The sequence below is a fragment of the Odocoileus virginianus genome, chromosome 33, assembly GCF_023699985.2.
Source record: "Odocoileus virginianus isolate 20LAN1187 ecotype Illinois chromosome 33, Ovbor_1.2, whole genome shotgun sequence".
Taxonomy (NCBI): domain Eukaryota; kingdom Metazoa; phylum Chordata; class Mammalia; order Artiodactyla; family Cervidae; genus Odocoileus; species Odocoileus virginianus.
Genome location: NC_069706.1, coordinates 13527495 through 13542777, shown reverse-complemented (window position 1 = coordinate 13542777; position 15283 = coordinate 13527495). Strand labels below are relative to the sequence as shown.

General features: G+C 45.9%; 1 protein-coding gene across 4 annotated transcripts in view; it reads left to right on the top strand.

Moving 5' to 3' along the window:
- Nucleotides 1-15283, top strand: part of MARF1 (meiosis regulator and mRNA stability factor 1) — a 38162-nt gene that overhangs the window by 14191 nt on the left and 8688 nt on the right. For 2 of the 4 annotated variants that reach the window (XM_020872219.2, XM_020872217.2), the window contains exons 11-22: nt 217-406; nt 1091-1269; nt 2694-2774; nt 5000-5236; nt 5366-5485; nt 6165-6343; nt 7725-7945; nt 8667-8809; nt 8981-9114; nt 10207-10409; nt 10903-11130; nt 14396-14626. In XM_020872219.2, coding sequence (XP_020727878.2) covers nt 217-406; nt 1091-1269; nt 2694-2774; nt 5000-5236; nt 5366-5485; nt 6165-6343; nt 7725-7945; nt 8667-8809; nt 8981-9114; nt 10207-10409; nt 10903-11130; nt 14396-14626 — 2146 coding nt within the window. The remainder of the gene's footprint in view (nt 1-216; nt 407-1090; nt 1270-2693; nt 2775-4999; nt 5237-5365; nt 5486-6164; nt 6344-7724; nt 7946-8666; nt 8810-8980; nt 9115-10206; nt 10410-10902; nt 11131-14395; nt 14627-15283) is intronic. The other 2 variants (XM_020872218.2, XM_070460870.1) reach the window with 2 other exon arrangements.

The window sequence follows — 15283 nt, the reverse complement described above, 5'->3', positions numbered from 1 at the left end:
TGTTAATCAGGGTGTCAACAGATAGTACTTCTGACAATGAGTCTAATCAGTGTAATGTTTTAAGAAAAAGCATATTTGAGAATCAAACTGTATTTTGGAAAACAGTTTTTAATGTAGTCTCAAGCAAAGCTAAATGACATAAACTGAATAAGTAGAATAACAGTTTTAAAACATTTTTAAACAGTTTTTAAGCCTCACTCCATACGTTTTAAGCAGGAGTCTGTCTCCAAACCTCTTAAACAGAGCATCCCCGCTTGCTTTCAACGCTGCGCATTCGAGCGTTGGTGCTGACTGCCCAGACCCATTCGCGCATGGTGTTGACGTCCAGATCAGCAACCTGGACTACAGGTTGTCCCGGAAGGAGCTGCAGCAGCTCATGCAGGAAGCATTTTCTAGGCACGGCAAGGTAACCTTTTCACTCTCTCTCGCTGCATTTCAAGATGAACGCACTTGACTCAGCACACATAGCCACAGGCAGGCTATAAGCGTTGCTTCACGAGTTTGAATGCCTTCTTTTTTACCCAGGTCTCCTCGTGCTGGTGCTGTATGTTCAGTTTTTAGGATGCGGCCCCAGGGAGCCAAGAAGCCTGGCAGAGACATACTTGTGGTCCCGGGCAGGGATTTAAGTGGCTCTTGGGGAAATAAAACACTGATGGATTTTAGTTAGCTCCGGCTGCTAAAATACAGAAACAGGATTCTAAAATGATGTTGACTGTTTTTGTTTGTTCATCTTACAGTGTCCGATTCAGTGTTTGGGTGCAGGTTGCTAAAACATGCACCTTTTGCTGGTTCTTAACCTGGCTCTGCCCCAGTTGGGCAGGGTCTGGAGCAGGCCCAGTGTGTCTTGGCCCCTGAGCCTGCCTTGGAGAGATCTGTGTGCCAGAGCTCAGGCCGGCCAGGCTGGTGTCATGTCCCTGCAGGTCACCCGTCCTAGCTTGCTTCCGTTGTGGTTGGCGGAAGTGCAGAGTGCAGACAGGTTCCCTCACGGCAGCACTGAAGTCCGCAAGCGAGTTCCTCAGTGATTGACCTTGAGTTTCAAGAGGACACGGTTCTGGTAGATCGGCATTCTGTTTTCTTCTTACTGCTGCAGGTGAAGAGCGTTGAGCTCAGCCCCCACACAGATTATCAGCTCAAAGCTGTGGTTCAGATGGAGAACTTACAAGAAGCTATTGGTGCGGTGAATAGCCTCCACAGATACAAAATTGGCAGCAAGAAAATCCTGGTCTCACTTGCCACAGGAGCTGCTAATAAATCACTCTCTTTACTGAGGTAAAGAACAAGCCATTTGTTTCAAAAATGTTATTTTTGGGCCAGAAACAATTTTAGAAATAATAAAAATAGATTTTATTCCCGTTCCCAACCCTCTTGTGATGCTTACATATGCAGTAATGCTTTCTCCCCCCTCCTTTGATAGAGTTAGAAATAAGGTAGGCATTAGTAATAAGCTAACTAGAATAATTTACTCTTGTTCAAGTCATTTAATCAAGATGAATCTCAGCTTAAACTTGGCAGTCATTTAAGAGTAAAATAATGTGCCGCATATCCAGAACAGGCTCTGAAAATAGTGACCCTCTACAGCAGTAGTGTATACGCCTAGAAAGTCCGGAACACCACCTTCCAGTTTTAGTAGAAGGTAGATTTGTCTGTAAGGGGCAAATCTACAAAGTTCTCCACTCTGAACTTGCAGATTCATCTTCAATGTCAAATAGACACCCAGCCCCATACGTCTACATTATCATTAGATTAATCCTAGGGGTCTGGTGATGGTTTTATTCATGATGTGCTTCTGACATAGAGCACTGTTCAAGTTTTAGGTGTACAGCGTAATGATTTGTGCACCAGTAACTAATATACTGTTGTAGGTCAATTATACTTCAAAAAAACAAGCAAACTTACAGAAAAAAGTGATTAGCTTTGTAGTTACTGGAGGTGGGGGGTGGGCAGTAATTGAATTAAGGTGGTCAAAAGGTACAAACTTCCAGTTATAAGATAATGCAGGTACTAGGAATGTAATGTACAACATGATTAATACTGTTAATACTGCTGTCATACATGAAAGTTGTTAGGAGAGTATATCAGAGGAGTTCTCATCACAAGGGGGAACCTTCTTTTTCTTTTGTTTTGTATCTGTATGAGATGATGGATGTTCACTTAACTGATTGTGGTAATCATTTCACAACGTACACAAGTCAAAACTTCACCATTATTTTAAGTAATTTTTTTAATTTCCTTGAATAAAAATAATACTCACTGAAGAAAATTTGGAAATTTCAGAAACATAAAAGAAGCTGGGGACAGAAGAATCATCCATAATCCTGTGACTCAAAGCCAGTCACTCTTAAAGTGTATTCAGTTGTATATCCTCAGCTGTGGGGAGTCCTCTCCCATCTCTCTGATAGAACTACTGTGTGGCAGGAGACAGGCTCATCTGCCCTTTGCTTTCTGATACACAGGTGTGGAAAGCTCTGCTTGAGTCTGATAAAAGTCCCAGCGGATAATTAAATATTCTTTAATTGCCGTGTTCCTAAAGTCCATTCTTTTAAGTTTTTCCAGAAGCTCAAACTCTGAGAATAAATGAGTATATTTATTTTGTGTACACATTGTGTTAATTAAATTAACTCTTGTTTTTAAAAACAACGTGGAACAGAGAGGAAGACATCTGTTCTCTAATGGGCTAACCGGTTTTCTTGCAGCGCAGAAACAATGTCCATTCTTCAGGATGCTCCTGCCTGTTGTCTGCCTCTTTTTAAATTTACAGATATCTATGAAAAGAAGTAAGTGAAGGTTGTTGTTTTCATTGATCCAGCCAGTGCTGATGGGCGACCCTGGTAGCAACTCTTAGGGAGCCAGTGGAGGAAATAAGACCAAGACAGTGGTGTTCAGATTGAAAGTCCAGTTTTAAAAACACACATTTTAAAAATGTCTTTTATTTTTAGTAAATTTAGACCTCAGTCCCTAAACCTGTACTAGTATCTTTTCCACTTGGCTGATTTGTTCTGTTACTCATTGAGTGAACATTTTCAGGCACCTTCTAGACTGTAAGCTCTGGGACAGCGGGCGCTGGATCAAACCTAATACTGAGTCTTCAGTGCTCAGCGCTCAGCAGACACTCAGCAAATGCCAGTGGAGCGAAAGGCTCTGGAGGGTACAGAGCTGGGAAGACAGCACATTTCTTTGAGTGGGGGGTGGGTATGTCTGGAAGGGAAAAAGACAGTCACCATTTATTGTATAGAACAAAGAAAACTGTCCTTACAAAGGAGAAAATGCTTTGAGGTTACAGAGGGTGCAAGGAACCAGGCGCTTGGCCATGATTGATCGCATGGGTAGTGGAAGCCACTGAAGTGTCAGAGAAAGGAGGGGAGAGGGTCGGTGTGGTGGTGGGAAGGCTTCAGGCAGGGGTGGTGTCTGAGCTGGAGTGAACGGAACTGGGGGAGAGGGGGACACGGAACGTGGGCACCAGTCCCGGCTCTAAGCAGACACTGTCAGAAGAGAGGAACTAGACACCACAGAAGTTTCAGATGTCGGTGAAATAGGGCTTAGTAACTAGTTTTATGTAGCAGGCAAGGTTAAAAAAAGAGGTCAGTTTGATTCTGAGTTTTTTGCCCCAGATGACTGAGGGAAAGGTTATATGGTTAAGCTGGAATAGAAAAGAAGGTTGTTGAGGAGGTACAGTAAGTTTTTAATCTTGGCTTCGAGCATCCGAATTTTAGGGAGTAATTGGAATGTCTGGGAAGAGTGTTCAGGGGATCTCCTACACATGTGGAGTCTCTTTCAAGAAAGAAGTCAGCTCTGAAGATACGGCAGTTGTTTACCTAAAGATGAACTTGGAACACCTGGGAACAGATCAGCTCAGAGGAATGGAAGGAGAGCCAGAGAGAGGGCAGCACTGGGTGGAATGGCAGTAGGGACTGGAAGCTGGCGGGAACCCAGAGGCCAGAGTGCTATCGGGAGCAGGGACAGCCTGAGAAGGTGGTGTGAGGTTTGGAGCGGAGGAGGAGGCAGCCTCTGGTGACTTGGAAGCTGACGCCGAGGAGTCCTGTGGAGAAAATCCTGCAGGGAACAGGGTGGCAGACTGCATGGTGAAACAGCAGAGGCGGCTCTCGAGAGACCAGCTGTTTCCATTTCAGAGAAGATGCAAGAGCTCCAGACTGAGCGAGTACAGAGGAGACTGGGCTTCCGCGGAGCGGGGCAGTGTTGGGGGTGGGGCGGGGCTTGAGACATGTTTGCAGGGAGATCTGAGCGTACAGACAGGACCCTGGGAGGAGACTATCAGAGCAGATAACCCTGAACAAGCACTTACTGTGTCCTTCGTGCTCTCCATATATACCGTGTGTAACCCCCTTGTCAACTCCATGATGTAGGGATTGTCACCCCATTTTACAGACGGGCAAACTGAGGTGTAGGTTGCTTGTATAACTTGGCTAAGGTCTTATAGGTAGAATCAGGATTTGAGCTCCCATCTGTCTGCCTTCAGATCCTGCGCCTTTGTGTTCCAGTTATGAAAGACACAGGTCAGAGTGGTGATTGGGGAGTCCAGTCTAGTGTAGATCAGCAGACTGAAGCATAGTGGACGTGAGGAGTAGCTGGAAAAGGGAATACCTCTGAGGGAGGGGAGCAGAGATGATGAGAGGTAATAGGGATTTAGAAGTGAAGGGGAGGCCAAGTTGACAGGGGTTATAGCAGATAGCTTTCCATCTCAGAAATTGAGTTGAGGCATTTACAGCGACTGTGGGGTCAGAGGGTACATACCAAATGATACGTGTAATCACTGTAATGGGCAGTGGGCCCAGGATGATGGCAAGGAGTGCCAAGTGTTACTGGTTTGATGGTGAATGAATTTATAGTAGAATTATCTCAGTTTTATTTTTTGAAGAGACAGGGATCCGTTCTTGGTTACAGAGCTTTATCTAAACAAGTCAGGAATTTCTCTACAGTTGAAGAAAAATATTCTCTTTAAGTCCGCATCTCTCTCTCTCTCTCTCTTTTTCCTTGTTTCTAGGTTTGGACACAGGTTGAATGTGTCAGATCTGTATAAACTAACAGACACGGTTGCAATCCGTGAACAAGGAAATGGCAGACTGGTGTGTCTCTTACCCAGCAGTCAGGCCCGCCAGAGCCCCTTGGGGTCTTCCCAGTCTCATGACGGTTCTTCGACAAACTGCAGCCCAATTCTATTTGAAGAGTTAGAATATCACGAGCCTGTCTGCAGGCAGCACTGTCCCAACAAGGATTTCAGGTATGTTACCCATTTCTTTGAGAAACAATCGTTCTGTAGAAGGTTGTGGAGCATCTGTTAGAATTACCTTGGGAATGTCTTCGACCACTGAGAAATGCAAGCTTTCTGTTTCTGTTCTCTTTTCTGCAGTGAACACGAATTTGATCCAGACTCTTACAAGATTCCTTTTGTGATTCTCTCTCTGAAGACATTTGCGCCCCAGGTCCATAGTCTTCTGCAGACACACGAGGGCACCGTGCCTTTATTAAGGTGACTGTCAAAGCCATTGTGAAGCCTTCGTTCTCTTTCTAGAAAGTCTGCCCTCTGCGTGTGCCTCTCCCAGAGCACGCACTGTACCAGGCTTCAGCCTGTATTTAGCTACCACTAGTAGTCAAAGTGTATCTAACATGGGATCCATTCACTTGATATTTCAACAAGAACATTTCATGTTTGTGCTGAATTTTAGAAATATCAGCATGTGTGGGGCAGATTCTCCTCCACAGAGATGGTTGAAAGTGCCGTGCACAAGTGCTGTGAGAAGGTGCACAGTCTCAAATAGTTGCAGATTGCATTTTAAGGGAGAAAAGTATTCTTCACTAGCCCGTTTAACCACATCATGGGCAACATGGTAGGCTTAATAGAGGGGCCAGCATGGTAGCAAGTTGCTGTAAAGCCATTGAACAATATGTTTAGAGGAGCTTGAACTTGGAACCCGGTTACCTTACTTTTAACCCCCTCTGCTAGAAAATTGCCTGAAATTTTTGGTACCATCAGAATGCATCAGAGAGATAGTGATCACCTCTCTAGGACTTCATTTGAACTTTCAAAGCCAGACCATGGGCATCTTAGCAGAAATTATTTATTAATGGATGTGTTAAAAACAGCAGTCTGTTTGCCAGGTGCTGTTCTTTCATTATTTTAATTAACCTTTTCCCCTGCCCCACTTCAGTTTTCCAGATTGTTATGCCGCAGAGTTTGGTGAACTGGAAATAGTGCAGGAAAACCGAGGCGGGGGCGTCCCCTTGGAACACCTCATCACCTGCGTGCCAGGTGTGAACATCGCTACCGCACAGAATGGCGTCAAAGTAGTTAAGTGGATTCACAACAAGCCCCCACCTCCAAACACAGGTAGGTTTTAGGTATTTGGTCCTTTCAAGTCATGGTCTACTGTAGTACAGGCTGCTGGCCTTTCTCTCAAATAGCAGCACTGTGTGCCCATCATAAAGCAGCATGGTTGTCTTGTTTGATCTTTTAAAAACTCCAGAGTGCTGACGGTTTGGCAGAACTAGACTTTTGGAAAGTACCAGCATAAATTATTTTTTTAAAAACTTTCTTCAGCCCAGATTCCACAGTTACAAAACTTCTCTAGTTATCTAATTTTGTTAAGCTTGTTTGGCTTGCCTTTTAGAAATCTTTTCAGATCTTTGAAGTATCTGTGAGTATTTACTCCAGTAATTTATTCTGATCGGCATTTTTGACTTTGATCAATGGAAAAATAGATTTAACTCTTTAAGTATCAGGGACCAGGACCTTTGCTCTGGGAGGTGCATGAGATTCTGGGCTTCGGCTACCCCGGAGCTGCAGGTGTCTGATCCTGTTCCCTGAGCACAGCACTGTTACATCGGCCCTAAAACTTCCTCCTCGTCTTCTCCGACCTTTCCCTGCCCCTTCCCTGTAGGAAGAAAGGTCAGGATAAGGGAGCTGTTTGTACCGGAGCCTCTCCCCTCAGGCGCACACCCTTTGGGTCCCCGTGTTGGGCTGCTTCCTTCCTCCTCTCCCCTGTGTCATTAGCCCACTAGTCCCTTACAAAGGCTTCCATCTGATTATTTGTACTTTTATAAATAATCAATGCCTAATTATATGAACATTCAAGATAAACTCTAAAACCTGTTTCTTAGTTTTATCTCATGCTAGTTCTACATCACTGCCTTCCGTGGTTTTCTGGGTAGCATTTGCAGCCCCTCTCTGGTTCAATTAGGCCCTTCTGGGCCACCTGCTTAGCAACCGTTTGTAACTTTGTTTCTGTGAGAAAGTGTGTTAGTGAAGCCCGTACAAATGGTTCTTTGACATACACCCATTTAAGCTGGAAACTTCTCTGTATCTACTCCCCTTTCTTTTGTTTTAACTGAAACTAATTTATTTGGAATGCCAATTCCCCCCCCCCAAACTTAATTTATTTTTAATTGAAGGAAACTTGCTTCACAGTGTTGTGTTGGCCTTTGCCATACTACTCTTCTTTTAAGTTCTCACTGCATTGAAGTATGCTTCACTTTGGCAAGAAGCAGTGGGAAAGCATTTGCCAGTCTGTAATTTGCATTTGCCAGTTGGGTTATCCTGTTATATAGGACCTGAGTTCAGCAGTGGGGAAGTGACATGGCTGTTTGGTCTTGTGCACTGTCCTTATTGAGTTCACACAGGGAACGCAAAGGTTAGTTATTTCTCTTTCTGCTGCTGCAGTCATGCTTTATGTCTTTTGCATGTTCCTGTTTTCTCCCCAAATATGTATTAGACCCTTGGCTTCTGCGTTCTAAAAGTCCTGTGGGTAACCCCCAGCTGATCCAGTTCAGTAGAGAAGTGATCGATTTATTGAAGAACCAACCATCCTGTGTCATACCGATTAGTAACTTCATCCCATCTTACCATCATCATTTTGCAAAGCAGTGCCGGGTATCCGACTATGGCTATTCCAAGCTGATTGAATTATTAGAAGCAGTGCCTCATGTGTTGCAGGTAAGGAGTGCTGAGAGTTCATTTGTTTAACAGTGGAAATGTCTCTCTGTGGCTTTGACTCTCTCTGCCAAAGAAACAGGGCAACTGGTAACTTAATTCCTAAGAAGTCAGCTCAGAGCAGAGCATCCTGTAAAAACTTTGTTTATACACGTGTGTGTCTTCTCAGTTGTTCAGAAAGCTTGAGTTTCCATCTAAAAGGAACTCTTTAAGTGTGTTGAGGAGTACTTCCCTTCTCACCTCTATAGACTGCCCTCCTTCCTCCTAGCACAGTCCTGTCTCACTCTTCCATAGGAGCTGCTGTAACACAGGCTTCCTTTTCTCATGAAGGAGTTCAAGACCAGTTCCTGGACTGGAGCCTGACAGTGCTTCCTAAGGAGTCTTTGCCTATTAAGCTACAGTGTGATAACAGCTTCCCACTTGTAAACACGGCCTGCAAAATTTGAGCTGTCTTTTAGAGACAAAATCAGTTGCCCAGGCCGATAACATGTGACTCTTTAGGAAAGAATGTGCAAGGACGGAAAAGGGATCCCAGGCATGTGAGCAGTTGTTCATTCTGACACCTACACTTCATTTATCTACCTGTGTTTCAAAGTGCAGATTTCGTATATAGAAGGATTTGTACCCTGAGGGCAATAACAGGAGAGAGAGCGCAAGCCATCGAAAAGAGTCAGGCTCTGCCAAGGTCTTAGGAGTGTAAATAACCCAAGCATCTGGTTTGCAGATTCTTGGAATGGGCTCCAAACGTCTGCTGACCCTTACCCACAGGGCCCAGGTGAAGCGCTTTACTCAGGATCTACTCAAACTTCTCAAATCCCAAGCCAGCAAACAAGTCATTGTGAGAGAATTCGCACAGGCTTATCATTGGTGAGTTGAGAAGAGAAAAAAGTAACAGCAAATATTTTAAGACACTTATTCTTCTAAATTTAAGAATAATGATCTAAGTTTTTCATTTAGCATTCTTTGGAAAACACTTAAAAAGTGATTTTGGCAAGTACTGCTTCTCATTCTTCACCCATCTCCATGATTAAAACCTAGGTGTTTCTCAAAGGACTGGGATGTCACTGAATATGGTGTTTGTGAGTTGATTGATATCATATCAGAGATCCCAGATACCACCATCTGCTTGTCCCAACAAGATAGTGAAGCAGTGATTTGTATCCCCAGGAGAGGTACGTGCCTTACATTTGCTGGAAGGAGGTCGTCTTCGGTGGTTACTGTGACAGGGAATTACACAGTGATGCTCTCACCCCCTCCTCGTGGTTCCTGGAGATGCCATGGAAAGTGCAGCGTGCACTCTGCACTGCCAGGCAGTGGATCCTGGCTTCTGCAGAGCAGGGGAGGGTACTTGTTGAGAAGAAAAGCAGGCTGTTTTTTCAGAATTCACTCTAAGGGAAAAGGGGGGCGTAACCAGCACTTTTTAAAAATGTCTCCTTTAGCCTGTCTGTGGCTGCTTCTGCTGTAATTACCCACCTGAATCAGCTACCTGGCTGTTGCTTGTCTGGTTTTTCACTCTTAAGATGTTTTCCTTTGCACACCTGAGAAGGAAAAAAGACACAAATGAATGTTTCATCTTTCACATTTTGCTAGTTCCAGCTGAAGTCTGAGATGGGAACTAAGAAGAATTAAATCTGTGTACAGTCATGTTCTTCCACTCATGTTGATCTGTGGAACATTCTTAAACTGTGCTCTTTCAGGACACTGATGTCCATGAAGTCATAGTGTTCCAAAGCTAAAATGACTGTGGTCAGTGTTTCTCTAATCCTAATTTAAAATCTAATAGAAACATACATCTAAAACATTTCTCCCCTGTATTTTTGTTAAACTTTTGGTGCCTGTTGCTGCTCGCAATTTTAACTGAAGGGCAGGTGAATAAACAAAGTATGTGAATATTCAGAAGTGTGATTTAATAAAATAATTTCTAGATTACTTTTTCAAGCACAGAGATACGTATGTGTGTCATGTTCATATATATGGAGTGGGTGTGGGGAGGCGGAGGGGCTAGGGAGGTTATTTCTAGCTTGTGAGATGAAGTCACATAGGTGTGTATGTGTGCACGTGTGTATCATGAGTTCTTGGTGTTCTGCCCTTGATCACACTTGAAAACCATCTGGAAAGAGAGAAGAGAGTGTTTTAGGTTGTGTTTGGAAGGCAAAGATGGTATCTCTTATAGTCTAGTGCATAGGACTGACTACACTAATAATGTAAATACAAATAGGTTGAAGATAATTGTGGTTTGTGGGTTTTTTGTTTTGTTTTTTAAGAACGTACTCAGGATGAAATAGAAAGGACAAAACAGTTCTCCAAAGATGTTGTGGATTTGCTGCGGCATCAACCCCATTTCCGGATGCCCTTTAATAAGTTTATCCCCTCTTACCATCACCACTTTGGCCGGCAGTGCAAACTTGCATACTATGGTTTTACCAAACTACTTGAACTTTTTGAAGCCATACCTGATATTTTACAAGTAAGTGAAGAAATTCTATCTTTCAGAACAGTATGGGGAGAATAAAAAAAAATCCAGGCCTTTTTGCCTTGGAAGTGGGAGTTATAAAACAGGATGAAAATTTGCGCAACTGAGCGCACACACTTGTTTTGGCTGCGACGTGTGGCATGTGGGATCCTAGTTCCCCAGCCAGGGATCACACTCGCGTTCCCTGCATGGAAAGTGTGGTGTCTTAACCTCTGGACCACTGAGGAAGTCCCTGTTATCACCATTATTGACCCACACAGTGCTTAAAAATTTTGTGTATGTGTGATACACATTACCTATCTGCCTGTTTTTAAGTGTACAGTTCAGCAGTGTTAGATATCCTCATGTTGTGCAACCAATTTCCAGAACTTTCTAATCCTGCAAAACTGAAACTGGACAGAAGTGCTTCTTAGTTCTTGATTGTGTATATTCTCATGCCAGTTTATCCCATGAACATTCTCTCTTTCCTCCTCCTGTGTTTTCCAAGGTATTAGAATGTGGAGAAGAGAAGATCCTCACTTTGACAGAGGTTGAACGATTCAAAGCTCTAGCTGCCCAGTTCGTTAAACTCCTTCGGTCCCAAAAAGACAACTGCCTTATGATGACAGATCTGCTTAAGGAATACGCCAAGACTTTTGGTTACACGTTTCGTCTCCAAGACTACGATGTCAGTTCAGTTTCGGCTTTAACACAGAAACTCTGCCATGTCGTAAAGGTAGCGGGATTATTTTCTTTCACAGAGTGCGATTTGTGGTGGTATAATCCTCATTGGGATATTTGCATGTGATTTAGTGTTTTGGTATTTACACTTTCGTCTGCTTTCTACTGTTTTGCAACATGTTCTGTGTTGTTAATACCTTATTGGGTCATAAGAGATGACTTGGGTTTGGCAGGTTAGATTTTTGGGATTGCCTTTGTGGGTCTACTAGCAGCCTCCCCAAAGTAACTGTGAACTGACGCAGTCGCCCATTCATCCCAGGGTGTTTATTCTCAGGTGTCTTAATCCTGCTGACCTGAAGTTGGATCCTTCTACACAGATCTTTGTCTATGAAGTTTTGGGGAGACTGAAATCACAGCTGTCTTCTCCTTTCCAGGTTCTTTTTCTTTAAGATCCATCTCGCTGATAGGCTTTTTTTTTCTTTTTAATTTTTATTTGGAATATAGTTTTCCTTTCCAGTGTGTGTTACTTTCTGTTCTGTAGCATTTCCTTCTGAACTCACAGAGTAGATTTAGGAGCAGTCTGGGCCCAGAGTTGCCTTGGGTGCTGGTGAGGATGAATTAGAGAGGGTGACTGCCTCTTCCTCCCCAGCCTGCACTCCATCAACCCTCCAGCCCTGGGCAGAGGGGCCAGACAGTTTGCAGACTGCCCCTGTCCCAGAACCAAGAAAACTCACTGCAAGAAGGAAGAAATGGAAGGAAAACGTGTGAAGTGGCGGCCGCCCCAGTCACAGCTCTGGGAGGAGTCCGTTTCTGTGCCGGGCAGTTAGAGGAGGAAGACCCTTCACGGGAGGCAGGGAGGCAGCAGCCGAGAACAGAAAGGACTCTGGAGGGGGCAATGGCCAAGGCCAAGGAGGAGGGATGGCTCGCAGCACCTCCTCGTGCTCCCGAGAGAGGGCGGGTGCGGCAGGAGTCCCGCGAGCTTGGGGCCAGCCTGAGTGCAGGCAGGTACAGGTGCCACTGGCCAGAGCAGGGGCAGCGTCGGGGTGGCATGAGACGGAAGCCACGCGGAGCGGGCTGAGAAATGAGGAGGCACGACATCGGCAGCAGGTAACTGACAGCTTTTTGGTGTGTTTGCTTGGATGGAGAAGAGCGAGAGACCGTGGTGCTCAGTGAGCCAGTGAGAGCTCGGGCTGGTCTTCTTTCCAGTCGCGGAGGCTTGGCGTGTTTGAGAACTGCCACAGAGGAGCTGCCTGAGAGAGGCTGACTCAGGAGAGGAGGGGTGATGGGGAGAGGGTCCCGAGGAGGCCAGAATTGTGGGCATTGGCATTCCGTGGAGGGAGGCACATCTCTGAGGTTAATATTTTGACTGAAGGGAAGCGGGGTGGGGCAGCTGCAGATGTGGGTGAGTTTGGTGTGTGTCACCAGGCCAAGGAGGGAGTCCCCTTCTGAGAGCTGTTCTGTTACATGCAAGGTGAGCGCAGCTGCTTAGAGATGGGGGGAGAGACGGTTCAAGGTGGGATTTTGCCAGAGGGGTGCAATGAAAAGGCCTAGGGACAAAGGAGTGTAGAGTATTGACAAGAATGTTAATGAACTAATGGCCTATCAGTGCCAAGATGGATTAAAGAGCAAAGTGAAGAAAGCTGAGGGCTCCTGAACAGGACGAAATAGGAGTCTGTGCTGGCAGAGTTGAAGAAGCGTAAGAGTTGAGCATTCACATCACCTTCTTGTTGCCCACCCCGGTGTTGGGATGCATGTGTGTGTGTGTGTGTGTGTGTGTGGGCGGGGGCGGTTGAATGAGTGATTCTGGAAGTGGGCAGTGGTAAGGTCGCCACTGTGGCCTGGATTGGGGTCTGGAGTGGAACGGAGTAGAAGAGTATGTCTTTGGAGATGAGAACGTGGAGAAACTGAAAGCCCTGTTGTGAGACAGGCCCCCAAGTGTTCATCTGCTCAGGACAATGGCAGTGGTGGTGTTCAGTGGACCGAAGACCCTAGGCCATGACCACCACCCGTGATGAAGGAGGGCCAGCAGCTGGGGCATCGGGTGTGAGCGGTGAAGCAGGGGAAGACGGCAGCAGCTCCAGCGCCGCCCCAGCTGTGCGCTGCGGTCTCCTGGGGGCTTCTGGGAAATGCCAAAGCCTCTCATTCTTAGAGAATGAGGCCAGGTGTGTTTTGAGCCTTGGCATTTTTGATAAACTCACTAGGTGATTCCAGGGTGTAGCCTAGGTCAAGAATCCTTACTAATGATCTGGGCAGATAATCTGAGAAGATAACTGAGTCCCCTGGACCTGGATCTGTTGACTGATTAAACCCTGGTCTGCTGAGGCAATCTGCAGTTCTGAATCTGAATCCATAACCACAGTGAGTGGAGTCAGAGTCCGCCCACCAGCCTCCTGTCCTGTCTCTGGGTGGGCGTCAGCACCAAAGATACACTCGTATTGGACGGGCTCGCCACGTGCTGTCCCCATGCTCTGCCTCTGAGGGGCCAGTGCCCCTGATCTTGACCATGGTGCTGGCTGGAAGTCGGCTAAAGGGGCAGACAGCCAGAACGGTGGGCAGTGGTTCGCCTGCCCGTGCCTAAGCAGTGTGTGTCCTGGAGCTCTGCCTGCTTTCACTCCAGGCATGGCTCACGTCACAGACTCGCCCCCTGACCAAGGCCTGCAGGTCTCAGTCACCAGATGCCTATTTCTTCACAGGCTGTTTGGTCCCCAAGTGATAACCTGTGTCTCTTTGACAAGGTGTCCCTCCCTGTGCAGTGAATCAGTTAAACCCTTTATCTCCTTGAGAATCTGAAAAAAAATTGTGAAGTAGACATCCAGTCAGACGTGAAAGCACCAGCTGTTTTTCCATCACTGATGCACTAGAGGAATGCTGCTTGCCTTTGGACAGAGAAGGCCTTCTGTCACCTCCTGTGTCCAGTCCCTGGGACACACCCTTGGGGCGAGTTGCGTGCAGAGCAGCTCTGTGGAGGGTCACTGCAGTCTCACCAGCCCCTGCTCCCTGAGAACACCAACCCTTAATCCATAACCTTGTGCTAGTGGGTGTCAGCGGGCTGGCCTCCTCTTCTCTTGGAGGAGTGGTGGTGTCCATGGGTGTTTCCGGTTATGGCCTAGCAGAGCAGGAGAGAACAGTTTCTGCTGCAGCTGGTCCATAGTATTGGTCTGGGGTCCCCAAGAACTTGGAGCAAACCCATTCACTGTACTTCATTTTTGCAGAAAAACAGATCTTTCTCTGATGTTCTCACTTGCCAGTCTGAAACTAGATGAGCAGGGTGTGACTCAGGCCATCTCTGAGTCCTGAAGAGTGCGTTCTTGTTTCCCCAGGTTGCTGATATGGAATCTGGCAAACAGATTCAGCTGATCAACCGCAAGTCTCTGCGTGCTCTCACTGCCCAGCTGCTAGTGTTGTTGATGTCTTGGGAGGGAACCACCCATCTTTCTGTCGATGAGCTCAAGAGACACTATGAAAGCACCCACAGCACTCCTCTCAACCCCTGTGAATATGGGTTCATGACCTTGACCGAACTTCTGAAGAGTCTGCCTTACTTAGTTGAGGTATGAATGGTAATGATTCTGGAACTACCATAATGAAAATCACTCTATTGGGTATTTCTCAATCACGGAATGGTCCAGATCAGACTGATCGGTGGTTTTATAGATGAGCAGAGACCTTGGCAGGTGCAGGCATCCTGCCCAAGCAAGTGACAAGCCGGGACGAGAGCCCTGGCCTCTGGATCCTTGGACTGAGGTGCCTTTTTCCTGTGCTGGGCTAGATGCTGCTTCTGTCACCTCTTTCTGAATTAGATGGCTTATATGATAGCTTCAGGTCACTTCCCAGTCAGATGCAGGTCAGAAAGGAAGGTTGACTGGATGGTCACCACGTTGTCACTTATTTCCTAGGAGAAATAAGTAAGATCCCAGTAAAAAGATAAAATTGACTCCAGATTTTTAAGAAGTTAAAACTTAGACCAATTAACACGGATTTTCGAGACTGAAGATCACTGAAATTTTACTACTGACAAAAGGCACCAGGGGGACTTCCCTGGCAGTCCAGTGGTTAGGGCTCTGAGCTTCCACTGCAGGCGGTGTGCTCAGGAAAAGTATGATCCTTGCATGCCCTGTGGTATAGCCAAAAAAACCCCCAAAACCCCAAAGGCACCAGAACTAGATGGGTTAAGAACTGAGTGTCAGCTCACCTAAAGAACAAATAAC